The sequence below is a fragment of the Tuber melanosporum genome (genome assembly GCF_000151645.1).
Source record: "Tuber melanosporum whole genome shotgun sequence assembly, scaffold_33, strain Mel28".
NCBI lineage: Eukaryota > Fungi > Ascomycota > Pezizomycetes > Pezizales > Tuberaceae > Tuber > Tuber melanosporum.
This window is the reverse complement of record NW_003299008.1, coordinates 1-15,677: the sequence shown is the minus strand read 5'-3', so window position 1 is coordinate 15,677 and position 15,677 is coordinate 1. Positions and strand designations below refer to the sequence as shown.

Sequence of the window (15,677 nt, the reverse complement as noted above, 5' to 3'; positions counted from 1 at the left end):
TTTCCCTCAGAGTCCCGTGCCCCTGCTGTAAGAAGCGTGAAGATCTATCTATTTACCATCCCCCCTAACCGGTATGATACAATAAGTATCATATCACGCAACATAAGACAAATCCAAACGACGATTTGAGACAGATAGGCTCGCACGATCGATCTCGACTTGTATGTGGGGGAGCGGAGGGTGAGGTCCCCCTGCTAGGGAGATAAAAAAAAAATCCGAATTGCACAATATTGACCCGGTACCCTTGATGGATGGACGGACAGACCACCAGGAGGAGAAGGACAAACGGCTCGTCGGTCCCGTTGCAATGTCGGACGCAGGAGGAGGGGGCCGAAGGAAGTATCATACCATGATATTATCATACGTAGCCAGGTCAAGTAGCGGAGTTTACCGCACTACCAGTACACTGCACGACTCGGGGTGTATCATATGTATGATAGTCTAGTCCTCCCCAGACCGAGGCATCGGAGGTTTCAAAAGAACCTTTCAATCCGAACGAACAAAAGTTACCGCCCCAATCAGCGAAGAAATCCCGCCGCTATCACTCGTCTCGTGTATATGATTTCATACCAAAACAGATCCGAGTATAATACATATCATCGCTTTGAAGAAAAAAAATTGAAAAAGAAAGAAAAAAATCCGACCTCAGTACTGCGAAGGCTATATCGCCTTTTTACATCGCGAAACTGTCCCATTCCCACACCGAGCACGGAGGGAGCTCATCACGCAAGTCGCAAGATAGATAACCCAGGACGAGCAAAGTGGGAACAAGCCTGTCAAAAATGTGCGCCGGCACGGACTTTCTCGACTTGGTGATAGTAGGTATTCACCTTTTTTCTCTTTCCGGTAAAATGGCTCCCGCGATATAGGCGAGGACCAGTGCGGCTCGGCCGTTATGATGGATGAGTTGGACTTTCTCCTTTCTTTCCTTCTTTCGAAAGTGAACTGCCAAACCGTGTTGACTTTGCCAGCGATGCTCTTCCGGACTGTGGCAGGGGATGGTGGGTGTTCGGCCCTTGTAAGAGTGAGAAATTCCAATAAAACCGACAACTTCTAGATCAATCAATGGCGCTCAGGTCTTCTCTACTGACTAGTGATACACAGCTCCCACAACTTCCCTTCCACTATGCAAGCAAGAAAAAGGCCACATCGACAAATTCCCGCTCCGAAAACAAATTTCCCCACCACCACCCCCGAGTGACATCTCATGCCTGAATTCCAAACTCATTACATAAGCCTAACGCCAGCTTGCTTGCTCTTCTTTGCAGCACTCTGCACCGCATTCTCTGTAGCCGAAGCATTAAGACTGCTAGCCGCCTCGCGCTTCTTCTCATCCTCAATCTTCTTGAGCCTCTTCTCCGTCTTTGCCTTTCCACTACCTTTTCCATGGAACTGGTGGGAGAGGTGCTTGAATGCCTATATACACCCACCCAATTAATAAATTAGTCTCACATTTCCATCATGCCAGTAGGGGAAATGGTATATACAAACCTCCTTCTGCGACATCTCCCGGCCGAACTCGTCCTTGTAGCTAAGTTTGACATCGGGCTTGTATTCCTTAAACCTCGCCGCCATCTCCTTCGCTTCTTGCAGATCCCTCTGCTTGTTTTCCCATCTTGCGTGCTCCTCACGTTCTCTCGCGCTCATGCGGTCGAATTTCCCACTCTGTCTGTCACGCAAGCGCTGGGATTTGGCTTTCTCCTCGGCTTCCAACTCGCGCAGGCGCTTCGCCGTGCGAAACTTCTCCCGGTCACGTTGGAGGTTAATCTTGACGTCGGATTCCGAGTCGCGGGTCAGGAGACCGCGCTGGTGGAGCATCGCCAGTGTTGCACCGACGCCATGGGTTATGGTGGTTTCCTGGGCGAGACCAGTCGATGAGATTTCTCCGGTTTCGGAATCCGGCTTCATCTCCGGTTTGATGTCTACGTCCATTTCTTCCGGTCCGTCTTCATCTTCATCTTCATCCTCTCCCTCTGCCATTGAAGTGGCTGGAGGAGAATGAGCGGGCGCGCCGGAACGGGACCTTCGTTCCGGGACGACCGGCGCTCGGAGGGTAGCCACGAATTCGGAGGTTTCATCGATCACTAAACCTGGTTCTCCTTCGCCATCATCTTCTCTTATTGGGCTGTCTGCGCCCGGAGTAGCGGCGGCAGCAGACTCCTCACGAAGCTGACGAGCAAGGTCATCCGGTTTTAACATCTTTCGTTTCTTGAGCGCCGTCCTGCGTTGCGCTGCTAGAGCACTCTGTAAGTCATCGTCATCCACGAATGAAGTCTCCTCAAATACTCGCTTGGGCTTTGGTTGTGCTGGGGCTGAGCCGGAGTCAACCTCCATCGAGTCCTCCATCGGAGCTTCGGGAGGAGGTGCCAAAGTGTCATCATCATCCTCGGATCTCTTCCGAGTGGCTCGAGCCTTCATCTTTTTCGGCTTGCGGATCTTAAGCGTGGCGGGATCTACATAGTCGGAGGAAGCCTCGGACTCTATAAGATGGTTAGTAACACAGAAGTAGTGATTAGGTTATAGGGGGACATACTGATAGGGTCTAGAGTAACAGCTATTGATTTGAGCTTTTCCGCGACTTCCCTACGATGAGCATCGACGTTGCTAGCGCTCCCAGTGCCATCGAGAACAAACCTCTTCTTTTTCTTCCCGTCAATCTCCTCATCATACTGAGCCAATATCCGCTTCTCCCCGTCTTCACTCTCATCCTCGTAAGCATTATATGTCGGTTTCTTCTTCTTGAGATCAAGCCGTTCCTTGAGTCTCTCTCGTTCCGCAAGATCCGTAGAAATCAATTCGTCGCCCTCCTCTAAACAACCACCACCACCACCGCAAAATTAGCAACCAACTCCCCAAAATAAAAAGCAGACGGGAGGGGAAAAAAATAGATAAATAAACAAACCCTCATTCTCCTCAATAGTAGTATCCTTCAACGTAAGAACCATCCCCTCCCCATCCAATTCACCCAAATCATGACCGACCCTCACTCCCGTCAAGTCCTCGGCCGTATACTCACTCCTCTCGGCCGCGGCACGCTGTAACTCCTCCTCCATCTCCCTCGCCATCCTCTCCGCAAGCTTCTTCTGCCGCTTCTTCATCTTACGCACCCATGTCGTTGTATCCTCCTCGTTCTCATCAGCCTCGCCCAACCCCTTGCCCTCCAGCTTCGCGAACCGCTTCTCCGCATCGCGCGCCTTCTTTATTCCTTCTATCCGGGCCTTACGAGCAATTTCTTTGTCGATGTCATCTTGGTGCCTCTTCCAGTTGTCGACGGCGCGGCGTTCCTGGGCTTCAACGCTATTGTCGGGCACGCTGTCCTCGGGCTTGCCTGAGGTGGCGGGGGCATCTGTGTCGACTCTTAACGGCTTGAGACCGAGGGAGAGACGGATCTTATTTGTTTCTTCGATAGATAGGGATTCCTCCATTTTGAGGTTTTATGGGGGGGGGAGTTTTCGAAATATCTAAGGGTGGTGAGTCTAACTTTTGAGTTGCGGCCGCGAGTTGCTCGCTAAAAGCTCCACAACGGTTACCCGGTTGTAAAAAAAAAAACTAATGCGTTTTAGGTGACAGAGGACTTGGCGCATTGTTTTAGGTCATATCAATACTTCCTATGGACCCAACTTCCTAACTCAGCCAATTCTAATCGCAATAATAGAAAAAACCAATTTCGGACACATACAGCTCGGTCATCGTATCATATCGTACTTTTGATTCAACAGCATAGAAAAATAAAACAAGAGGATACTAAAACAGATCTAACAGAAACGGGAAAACAATTTCAAGAGAAAACCTAAACTCCTCTCCAAGAAACGAAGAAATGAGCGCCCAACACGAAATAATACATGAAGAAAAAAGGCCTCACTACAACTTATGTACTCACACTCCCCCCAACCGTCCGTATCATTGTCTATTGGCGCCCATAATAGAAATGAAAATATATGAATAGGGAAAGGGAAAGAAAAAACAAGGATATTGTCTTCCTCGTAGATGGTGCAGATAAGAAACAACGAGAAACGAAATAACCCAGTAATAAACTAATAGTATCATATAAAAAAAGGTAGTCACTCCGACATCATTGCCATCAACGTAAGCTATCGTCGCTCATGATCTGGTTCATCATTTGGGCCCCACCACGACTCTGGCTGTTAATATCCTCAACGGTTCGAATGAGTTCCTGAGTAACTCCGTCAGCCCCATGTGAAATAAAAGTGACAAATTATCAAGGGTGGGAAAAAGCAAACCTTGGTTTCTCTAACCAAATCAAATGCCAGGGATGCTAAACGCCCCCTGAATTCCTTGTCTGCTGGGCCGTCGATTGGCTCCCCTTCATTTGACATCTCGCTCATGCTCTGGAGACACTTGCTCAAATTCGCCACAATCCAACCTTCACGGCCAATCAACGTTCCATTGCCGGGCTCCTGCATGGAATTCTCCGTGCTTTGTAGCACCTTCCACACAACGGGGGTGATATTGTCCACATGCTTTCTTAGGGTTTGCATGTCGTCACCAGCCCTAATTGATGTAAGCAGCAACTGAATCGATTCTACAATCCCCACCATCTGAGTCTCCAGGAGTATCTATTACAAATTAAATACAGAAGTCATCAGCGCCATGCAGTGAAGGAAGGTGGAAGGGGAAAGGAGCCAGAACCCACCCTAAGCTCCTCGAAGTTGCTTCCCACGGTTCTGCCCGTAAAAGCTGGGGATCGAGCCGGGCTCAGTGTGGATCCCCATTGGTCCTTTCCCCCCGAAGACCCGTTTCTACTTCTATCTCGCGAGTGCTCTGGAGAACTCAAAGGACTATAGACACTATCTCCGCTAAGTCTAGAACCCGGTTGTCCCTTTGCAGCCCCATTCGTCTTTTGAGCCACCAGTCCGACACTAACCGCACGGTCCACTTCATATGCTGAAGCAGGAGAAATGATCAAATCTTCCCCATCATCTTCCAAGTCACCCTGTGGCGTAGGCCGGATCTTAACAATCTTGATCAACTCCACAATGCTTGCGGTCAAATGACTTGCCGCAGCGTCAACCAAAGATACAGGTGACAATCCTCCGCCAGTTGCATGATTCTTGGCCGCAGTGGTCAAGTTATTTGCGGTGGCCGAAACCCTAGACTTCAACTTGAGCCTATCATCATTATGTGTCTTGGACTCATCGATATCCTCCGTAATCGACCTAGTTGCCATGACCACCGCCTTAACATACTCCAACGTTTGCGAATAGTTGGCACCTCTAGCGGTTCGTAGGAGCTCATCAATTGAGATCTGGAACCGAGTAACGTGAACATCCTTTACGAGACCATCAGGATCCGAGAGGCCCCCTTCCTTAGAAATGAGGGAAGTTGGTGATTGCAAGGCCAGCCCCATGGAGGATGTTCTAAGACTCCTAAGAGTAGCCTTAGTGCGGGCATATCGAGCCTTCCATTCTTTAAGCTCATCCTGAAGCTTTCCAATTTCCAAAGTCAGTTTCTCTTCTCGCTCGAAAGAGTGATCCGCCCGCTCCGAAATTGACTTCATCTGACTCAAGAACTCCATAGCCTCGCGACGAACTTCTTCAGTGACCTATGAAAATCCATCAGCACCACAGTCCAATACACACTTGTTGGCCAAACACCAAATACCTCTTCTTGCTCTCGTAATTCCGTCTTCAGCTCCCCATGTTGCTTCAACAGATCTTCGTACTTCATATCCGAGGCGCCGCCAACCGTTTGCCGCGAATCCTCCGACTGATCCTTCAAACTCCTCTCATTGGCAGATTTTTCAGCCTTTACGCTCGAAAGTTCGTTCTGGATATTCTGATTAAGATTTTCGGCATTTGTGAGTTTCTCCTCGAGATCTCGTTTAAGGTTCTCCCATTCCTGCCTGTCCCGATTGTGGCCCTACATCCCACCGTCAAACTCAATTTTCCTACTGCACTCGGTACCCGAGGACAACTCACACTCTCTTTCCGCCTCTGTTCATCCTTCAGCTTGGCAATTTCCTGATCCCTATCTTCCAAGCTACCCTCAAGTCCTACAATCTTATCATGAAGTATTTCAACCTTGCCTTGATACTCGGCGATAAGTTTCTTGTCAACCTAAGAAATAAGAATTATAAATTAGTCCTACATCCCGTGATATGCGTGAGGATAAACATACTTCACTACTTCCACCATTAACCACACTGCCCATACTGCCCAAACTTCTATCACTGCCTCTGCGGACCCCCGGGCTAGCCGGTCCGCTTCTATTACCATTAGGTTTACGGCTTGGGTCTTCTAATCCGAAAGCACCCCCTTCATCATCATCATCGTCATCATCGTCCTCGACCATGGTACTCTTATTCGGAATAACAGTGCCGGGTTGGAATGTCTTGGGCAATGGTCTTCCAAAGGAGCTAGGAGCATCTCCTCTATTAGGCGAGCCACCCCCCTCCATTCCGGGAGGTCCTAGTCCACCTGGTAGGCCATTCCGAGAAGGCCCACCTGGCCCCATCCTAGGCAAGCCATTCGGACCCGGTCCGTAAGGGCCGGGAGCACTTCCCGGAGGTCCACGCATCTGACCAGGACCCGGTGATCCCATCCTTCCCGAAGGGCCAGTGCTCCCAATCCTTCCCGGACCAGGGCTCCCGAGTCTCCCCGGAGGCGCCATTCCCCTACCATCCACACTGTTCGTGGGACTCCTCTCCCTTGTAAGCTCCGTAGCATATTTCGGATATCTCTTCTCCAGTTCAAAAAACACGTCCGTAGCCAAATCCCGGAACCTTGTGGCAGCGAGCGAGCTGAGCTTCTGCCGAGCCTGGTTTCTCTTCGGATGGAACTTTTCTTTTGGTAGCAAGTAGGGCGGATATTTGTCGTTAGGACCAGAACTCGCGTCCACCCCTTCCCGTCGTTGAAGCTCATCGTAAACATCGGTACTAAGTTCCCGGAATTGGACCACGCTTAGCCGAAGAAGCTTGTCGCGGGCCTTATTAGGTCGGGAATCGCCGGACTGTGATAGATATGGTTGTAAAAGTTTCCTCAAGGCGGAATGGTGAGCGGCGACTTCCTCGTCGTGAATAATATCCTTGAGGGACGAGGCATCACTTTGAGCGTATAGGCCAGTTCCATCCGAAGATCGAGCTATCGATGATGGTGGTGAGACATTCTGGCGCTGTCCCGGAGGCCCCATACCCTCGCCGCTTGCAAGTGAACCGCTGCGAGGTGGTGGTCCCCCGTATTGTTGATCAGAGGTTCTCTTCTGGTACCCTGATATTCCAGACCAATCGCTGCCAGCTACGGAAACAGGTGAAAGCGCCGAGCGTGGGATATTACCGTTGATGCTCATGGCCGTGTGAAAAGAGGTTGGTCCCAGTATATTCTCGCCCCTCCTTGTTGAACAAAGGAAAACAAAAGCCCTAACAAAAGTAAGAGATTCGACCCCGGATCTTGACTCGAACGCTGATCCTCTCAAGTTTGTCCTTTTAAGATGAAAGCTTTGTTGCAACGGAACCCCTCCTCCCAGGATATATAAACTTTTTTTTTTTAAAAAAAAAAAAAAAAGAACTTCTTCTCCAAGCTGACCCCAAATATTTATCCGCGCGCCCCTTATGATCCAAGTCGTGTGATTCGTTTCGAGTCCTCGTTATGGCGGTCGTTGGCCCCAACCTATGAACACCTCTTGGCTTCACTTTTTCTTTTTCACCCCCTTCCAAAAAATCGTTTTCCGTTGACGTGTACGAGCCAATGCAATATTTGCTTTTCCCTAAAATATCCTCACCCGCCAGAAAAGGGGTGGTGGTGTGTGTGGCACGAAAGCTCGTGGATGGAGAAGGAGAGGAAAGAGAATAAGCTCCGGAGAGTTGTTTTCTCAGTGTAAACGACGAAGCGGAGCAGAGCTGCTGCTTTTCCACTTTCCCGGTGCGTGCGAAGGGCAAAAAAAAGGAAAGGAAAAGGAAAGGAAAGGGAAAGGGAAAAGGAAAAGGAAAAGGAAAAGGAAAAGGAAAAGGAAAAGGAAAATAAGGGGGAGAGCGACCAAGAACTAATCGCACAAATCAAGAAAGTATCCTTCCTTCCCACAATCCCCGAATACCGTAGATGAGTGACTAATAGGAAGCGAGAATGTAGCCACGGTAGTCCCTCCAGATGAGCTCTTTTCAGCCTCTCACGAAAATAATAGAAAAGAGGGCCTGTATATCAGGGGTGAGCCGAGAACAAGAAGGAGGGGGAGAAGAGAGACAAAAACAACGAACACCACCGGTAGGGAAATGAGAATATGGTACCGGTATGGTTGATGAATGGCAGAACCTCATCAGGAGTCCCCGATGAGCCAAGATTTCACGGGTCGAGAGGTTTGCCTTTTCCTTTCCCTTCCTTCCTTCTGGAAAAGAATGAAAAATGAAAATGGAAGACAAGGATACTCGAGTACAGTACTCGTAGGCAGATACTTCAGGGATACAGGTGCTTATGCATTGTGCAAGTACGAGTACTCGAGTATGGGTACTTGCAACTCGGCCCCCGATTTCGGCTTAGATCCTTTGCGACGTGACTTGAACCGACTCAAGTCTCAAAGTATCCCCCCAGGTATGATACGGTAGCAGGCAAGCAAGTAATATCAACTAAACCTTGAAGCTAAAAACACAACTACACAGAGCACAGCACAGCACAGCACAGCACAAAGAGAAAAGGGGTGAGGCGATCAACTCTAGGATCCCCAAAAAGAGAAAACACGAACTGAGACGACGGCCCTAACCGGTTCGGTTCATGGCATCATCAAGATGATTCGACTTCGAGCCCAAAGCACTCTTACTGTACTTGCACTCGTACTCGCGCCTACCGGCACTGTAGGGTAATAATACCTTACCTACCTATCATACCATTATCACAATCCTCAAACTACCGGTAACCTCACAAACCCATCCAATATTAAGGCAATACAAACACATTACTCATGCAGGCACGCATGCAAACGAGAGCCTCACCCAAACCTGGAGAAATGGAGGTAACACGAGGGCTGTTGTGTGTGTGCGTGTGCGAGAAGAGCAGGAAAGGGAAAGGGAGAAAAGGCAAAACTCCTCCAATAGTATCAAAGTTGCAATAAATGTTAATCTCTCATTTCGTATGATCGGTGAGGTATCACCGTACAGTACCGGTACCGTATTATAAGCGCGCGTGAAGTTGCCGCTTTTCCTCCTCCCCCTCCCCCTTGCTGCACAGAACCCTGGAGTTTTTTTTTTTCTTTTTCTTTTTCTTTCTTTTCTTTCTTTTTCCCTTCTCTTTTTTTCCCCGCCTTCGAAACAGAAGGGATTCCCAGCATCGCCAAGAAATTGTGAACAGTCAAACAAATACACGAAACATCACTCGATGTACTTTACGCCCTGCGGGAAGGAGGAAGAGGGACGGGAAGTGGTTGGTGGTGGTGGTGGTGTCAATGAAATAAAGTTGAAAAAAAAAAAGGCATCACTCCCCATAAAACGGATAGTACTTGTACTGTACTGTACCTCGCATTTTGCCGAGAAATATCGCCTCACCACGTGCTGGGTGAATGGCATGAAACAAACCATTTATGTATCATAGCGCATTCCTGTTGAAGCGGGATTTGTTAGGCATAAACGAGTTATGATAATAATACTATTATGATAAACCCGTCCTCCAGCCTAATTAACTACCGTACCGACCCAACGAGACCGCACACGAACCTCCGAACCAGGGAAGATCATCACGAGGACCTATGATACCTTCCTTCCAATCACCCAACGAAAGTCCATAACCAACCAAACAAACAAAAATGAACCTCAAAATTTAATAAACAAAACAACCCAAGTGCCTAAACAAATTCCATCACAGCCCCTTCAACCAAAAAAAAAAAAAAAAAAAAAAAAGGAAGCAGGAGAAATCACAATACCGTATTATCATCCATCACCCGCTCCGCCTACCCCAATCTCCCTCCCACCCCACCCAGATTTAGAGTCCAAAACATTTCCCGCAACGACCCGCATCGTAACACAGCATGTAATCCCAACCAATCCGGGACCCAAGCTGGGAAAATAAAATAAAATAAAAATAAAAATAAAAACAACACAATTTCCCGATGCAAACTTACCGGATCACCCGTTGTCTACCCCGAACCCCCCGGGATGATCGGCCGCGGACGTCATTGATGGGCGTGATACCGGAACGTTATTGGCGGGGTGGGGGAATATGTTGATGACGGGAGTAAGCTTCAAGGTTAGCTTCATTCGGGTTGTGCATCCGGGTTGCTCTCAAAAGTGGGGTGAGGGGATTTGGCGAGTGATGCTTTGTGACTTTGTCGGAGAGGCGTGATTGGGAACGGAGGGTTCGATCCTTCTGGATCACCTAATGCAATCCAATATACAGTGCCTCACCTATGAGAGCGCCAAAACGAACAAACGACCAGTATAGCCCGGTGATTATCTCCGTCTCTGGTAGAACACCCGAGTGCAAATATGGGAGGGAAACTTCCAGTGAGGAAATAATGACATTAAATCTTCACGTCGGACGAGTAATCACATTTTCCAACACGAAACTCCAGTTTGGACCCCCTCGCAAGTGCAGGGTACCGCCGCCGTGGCCGATGCTCTTCCAGTCCAGCTACGTAAGAGGCATGAGCGGACCAAACATCCCTCCATACACATGGTGCACGGGGTAAGAACACCGGGGAGCAAGAGGTGGAGAGCAAGCACCATACATTCTGCCACCCCAGGACTTCGAAGGGGTTCCGAATACTTGGGTGCGCCACCTGCAGCGCACACAGAAAAAAGAAATATCCGGAGAAAGGGAAAAAGGAAGACCAAATTCCTATTCCTAGTCTATTCCATTCTGTTCCGTGACCCCAGTACGAGGGAGGCAAAAAGTGGCTGTGCAGATGCGTTGTAATGCGGAGTTGGGCATCATACATAATATTATGGTAGCTAATTATCTACGCTAACTTAACGAGGATTGATTAAGATGGTATAGCTCCAATTTGGTCATATGTTATCACTCGAATTTCAGTGTTCCCCCACAACATGTATATCGGGAGGAACAAACACTGCGCTACTTGGCAACACTCCTGCTAGTGGTAAAAATGTTTGATATTCCACCCCACTACCTACACCGAGGTACAGTTTGTAGACAAATAACAGACAGACAAACAGACAAACTAGCAGAGAGAAGGGAAACACTGACTAACCGGCCTGACCTTACCAACAACCAACAAAGCTTGACCCGCCCAATCTAGTCTTACCCAATCCTAAACCACTCGCCCCCCCCCAAAAAAAAAAAACAGTTCTCTACTCCAAACTCTCAAAATCTAGCGGAACGCTGCTCCCCCTCCCACTCCGATACACCTTCCTAACTCCCGTAAAAGGCCTCGGTTCTGGCAAGTCCTCCTCGCGCTTAAACTTCCATCTCGAGTCATTGATTTCCATCTTCTTCTTGGTAAGGGTGAACTTGCTCGAGTCCATAAAATCTCGCTGTTGTGGAAGTGGCTGTGATTGTCGCGCTGCCGACGGGGGGGGTGGTGGAGGGGCAGGTGGGTGGGCACCGAGCGTCGCGGAGACCTTTCGTGCGGCGGCTAACGCTGGGTTTGGGCTTCCGTTGACGGGGAGGAGAGGTGGCGGGGGTGGATTACTACGCGGTGGGCCAGGGGGAAGGACTCTAGGTGCTGAGCCTGGGATTGGTGGAGGTGGAGGGGCGCTGGGGGGTGGCGAATCGGTTTGGGTGTGTGAGGTAGGTGATGGGGTTTTGCGTAATGGGAGTGGGCGGGAGGGTACTAGTGATGATGGAGGCGGGGGTGGAGGTGTGGCCCTTGAAGGCGGGCTGCTGGGGGAGCCGGGAGCCCCGCGGATGGGAATGGAAGAGACCGGGCGCTTGATCGGTGCGGGCGGAGGTCTGCGGAGGGACGCCTGGGAAGGAATTATTGGTGCGGATCCGGTTGGCGCAGCAGGCGTCGGTCGTAAACCCACTCTAGGTGGCATCGGTGGCATTCGTGGAGGAATGGGCGCAGACCTTGGAGGCGTACTCTCTGAATCTGAAATGTATGAAGAATCCCGTGACGCTATAAAACCCCCAGCTATTAGCTGCTACCTATCTGCTATGGTAGAGTCATAAAACAAACCTCCGGTATCAACGCCTCCCGACCGACTCTTCAGCCTCGGCATCCCACCCGCAAACAATCCCCCCAACTGCGGCGCCGCCGTAACCAAACCTCCCCCCCCTCCACCGCTACCCCCACCCGCATCACTATTGCTCCTCGCCCTCTCCCCATCACTTCCAGCCCTGGCCCTTGGGATTGGTGGCGCACCCGGAACTGGCGGAGCTCCCAACGACGCAACCCTCCCTCCACCCCCTCCACCCCCAACTGCACCCGCAACAGCTGGAGCACTCCTATCATTTGTAACTGCTTTCCGCAGTTTTATCCCCTTCGTAATATCCGAGTTAAGTGCACCCTGCTCAAATTTTCGCAGATCAAGATCAGCCCCCCATCCTTCCCGACGTTGTAAACAGATTTAACAAACGAGACCATACCCGATCTCCCCCTTTTGCTGGTCGGCCGATAAGCCCGCCTCCCCCTGGCGGTGGGGGTGGTGGAGGGGGTGGGGGACCTCCACCGAAGTTGGGTAGGGGTGGTGGTGGAGGTGGTGCGGGCATGATTTTTTCGCCCTTGTTTTTTATGCTGTTTAAGGATGAATCTTCTGCTGGCAATGGTAGTTACAGTATCAACTGCGTGTATTTTGGGTTGCTGAGAGAAAAAACCTGATAGCAGGGAGATGGTAGGGTAGAGTAGGAAAATATGTGATTTAGGTAGATGGAGGGGGGATGAACATGGAAGGGAAAGAAAAAGAGCTGGTTCGATACGGCGCTGTTTTGACTTACGTATGTGCCAAGACGGGGCTGTGTGGCAGGGTAACTAAATCATAGAATTGTCACTCGGTGGATTTGATGGGGGATAGAGAGTGGAGGAGTGATATCTCGCCAAGGGTACGGCCTTCAGGTGTTGGTTTGAGGTATGATAATATCATAAGGAACTCACGAGAGTTTGAAATCCTGATGGGGATGAGTCCAAGGTTTTCGTGTGCTCTGCAATATGATACAATAATATCAAAAAAAACAAAAAACACCCGGCCCCAACGATCGAGTACTGGTATCATACCGCAACCTAATTTTCACCCAATTCTTGCGATCAAACCCATTAACCTCCTCTATGAGGGTATGATATCCAATACGTCCACCATCCAGCCCTACACAAAAACTCTACCATTATGCCTTCGTAATTATCACCCACACCTACGCCATAACTTGATTCTTCTTGCGGGAAGACATTTCCCTCCACACGATATCCACCACTACATCACCATCACTTCCCTTATACACACGACCAGCTATCCCCCCACTTTCACTCCTATCTTTACCGTCCTCTCCAAATTAAGGATCCCCCAGCCAAATAACCCTCCACTAGTACCACACCTTAGAAACCTTAAGATGTCCAGCAACCGCTCAATCGCCCGCCGAGAAGTCTTTGTGCCAACACCGTTCGCCATCTGGGAAGACGAACTTAGGGCTCCTCAACCGCCCCAGCTCCAGCTCCAGCCCCAGCCCGAAGGCCGTCACGTATTTTCCCTCTTCATTCCACCGCTTATACGTCCTTCGACGCCGGTTTCCGGGCGTAGTAGTCCTGCTCCGCTTGCTATCGATGGCACAGATGGGGCTGATCCTATCAAGAGGGATCCCCTCATTGAGGGCAACGAAAAGGAGGTGGAGGTAGAGGATCCGAAGAAGGGGGGAAAACGAGGAATTGTAAGGCTCCTTGGCCGTGTTAAGAGCGCTTTCCACAAGTTGCTCAAGGGGATGAAGCATGAATGAATTAGTGTGGAATTTTTCTGCGACTGTATGTCGCGATGTGTGCGCACGGAAGCGCGTGGAGATATTGATGCTTGAACGGTTAATAATTGACAAATAGATTAATAAAATAAAAAATGAATGTCTATCTGTGAAAGTGTGGAATTCCGTTATGTTGAGCTTGAACGTGAACGTACCGTATCATACCTTCCCCTGCTAGCGCAACTAACCAATCTAGTAAACATAGCGCTAACAACCATACTTACATATCATATATTTGAAACTTCATCTTAATCTCATGTAATCTCATGATTTCATTAAAAACCCGGAAGGGGAAAAAAAATAAATAGAAAACCCAAACCCAAACCCAAACTCCCCATTTTATCGCCCCATCATTAGTCCCCAAATTGGATCAGAAATAGCCCACGGTCCACAAGGCCGGTAACCCGGGAAACCTTTCTTGCCATTTTGCTAGTACCTCGGGAACCTTCCCGTCGACTGTCTCACGGACAAAGTTCGGACCTGCCTTTTCCCGCTCCTCTCTAGCAGCTTCAGATAGCATATTGGCGAGTTCCAGAATGCCTTTCCCACCAACGAGGGCTTCTTCGTGATTGTCCTTTATATCGACGTTGATGATGTGAACTAAGCGGTTGAGAGGAGAGTTGCGATTTGTCAAGTCTATGTCAAAAAGGAGGAGAAAAAGCATTAATTTATGTAACGGTTGAGGGGGAAAGTGGGGGGGGGGGTACCATCAACAACAATATCCCAACATCGCTCTTCACAAGTAACCACCACGTCAACAACACCATCTTCGACCCCATCCTTCCTCGGAACACCAACTTTCCAGTCCTGCCAGCGCTCGGGACAGCCCTTGATTCTGCGATTACGATCTAGCATACCCAAAAGGCCATTTGCATGGTAGAGTCTTGGATCTTTTTCTTTCAGGGAGTTGTACATCTCATCATAGGTCGTGGAGTTGAAGGCGTAAATATTTGGTTTGTCGATTGATGGACCCGGCAGACGAACTGCTGAGCCGGTACCGAAGGAGATTACAGGGTATTGTGAGAGAGATAGAACAAGGTGGGCTTCCATGGAACTGTTTTCGCACACAATATTTTCTCAGCATGTTTATCAGAGCATGTTAAGGAATTTTCTGTTCATTGCTAGATATTGCCATCGGGTATGTTGCTTGGGGTTATCGGCACATAGTACGAGGATCTAGGATCAATCTGACGCCTCCCCCCACTTTTTTTTGCGCACGGGAGGGCACATGGGGGGCAAGAGGGAGGTCTTGGATGCACAGCGAGATAACCACCACTCTACATGGCATAGGGATTCATCCACAGGAATCATCAAGTCGGGGATCCCCCTCATGGAATCGGACAGATGGAGAAAAGCAAGAGGGAGAACAAACCGATTCTGATTACTGGCACAAACCGTGCAAAATTTCAAGGGAAAGTCTTTCCTCCCGGAGCCTCCATTCTGACCTCTCAGTTCCTCCTCCTGCTTCCGCTGAACATCCGGTGCGGCCTCCGGCGTGAGGGCTGCCGTCGGTAGTGGTTGAGGTGGGATTTGCATCATGATTGGTAGTGGACTAACAAGATAGACGAGAAGCCAACATTAGCGAATCGGAAAATTAATTTATCTCTACTCCTCACCCACGAACATCACCCACACATGGCAATTCGTAGAACGTGGGAAGAAGGGGGAAGGAAGAAACAGCGACAGTAGGATTGTGATCAGGCTTCGTTTTGCGTATAATTAGTGCTTGTCGTCATGGCCTGTAAAGGACTAGGACAGCTCCAACATATTATAGGGACTCATCATGCACGAACAAACAAGGCAAGGCTAAATCGATGCGCATTACTGTACGGTTGCCCT

The 15,677-nt window shown here is 49.4% G+C and overlaps 4 protein-coding genes; all 4 read right to left on the bottom strand.

Moving 5' to 3' along the window:
• Window positions 1–1,038: 1,038 nt before the first annotated feature.
• GSTUM_00007177001 (uncharacterized protein) lies at window positions 1,039–3,459 on the bottom strand. XM_002839253.2 has 4 exons: window positions 2,903–3,459; window positions 2,534–2,809; window positions 1,492–2,480; window positions 1,039–1,416 (listed from the first exon to the last, which is right to left on the bottom strand). Exons 1-4 carry the CDS (start codon window positions 3,423–3,425, stop codon window positions 1,228–1,230), a joined length of 1,977 nt encoding a protein of 658 aa, XP_002839299.1. The 5' UTR covers window positions 3,426–3,459; the 3' UTR covers window positions 1,039–1,227.
• A 196-nt stretch (window positions 3,460–3,655) lies between these two features.
• Window positions 3,656–7,483, bottom strand: GSTUM_00007176001 (uncharacterized protein). XM_002839252.2 has 6 exons: window positions 6,310–7,483; window positions 5,940–6,077; window positions 5,623–5,880; window positions 4,655–5,563; window positions 4,242–4,577; window positions 3,656–4,174 (listed from the first exon to the last, which is right to left on the bottom strand). The coding sequence occupies exons 1-6, from the start codon at window positions 7,303–7,305 to the stop codon at window positions 4,082–4,084; spliced, it is 2,730 nt and encodes a 909-aa protein (XP_002839298.1). The 5' UTR covers window positions 7,306–7,483; the 3' UTR covers window positions 3,656–4,081.
• Window positions 7,484–11,034: 3,551 nt separating this feature from the next.
• Window positions 11,035–12,766, bottom strand: GSTUM_00007174001 (uncharacterized protein). XM_002839251.2 has 3 exons: window positions 12,486–12,766; window positions 12,076–12,406; window positions 11,035–12,015 (listed from the first exon to the last, which is right to left on the bottom strand). Exons 1-3 carry the CDS (start codon window positions 12,606–12,608, stop codon window positions 11,249–11,251), a joined length of 1,221 nt encoding a protein of 406 aa, XP_002839297.1. The 5' UTR covers window positions 12,609–12,766; the 3' UTR covers window positions 11,035–11,248.
• A 248-nt stretch (window positions 12,767–13,014) lies between these two features.
• GSTUM_00007173001 (uncharacterized protein) lies at window positions 13,015–15,615 on the bottom strand. XM_002839250.2 has 3 exons: window positions 15,211–15,615; window positions 14,546–14,892; window positions 13,015–14,474 (listed from the first exon to the last, which is right to left on the bottom strand). The coding sequence occupies exons 1-3, from the start codon at window positions 15,375–15,377 to the stop codon at window positions 14,209–14,211; spliced, it is 780 nt and encodes a 259-aa protein (XP_002839296.1). The 5' UTR covers window positions 15,378–15,615; the 3' UTR covers window positions 13,015–14,208.
• Window positions 15,616–15,677: the final 62 nt, after the last annotated feature.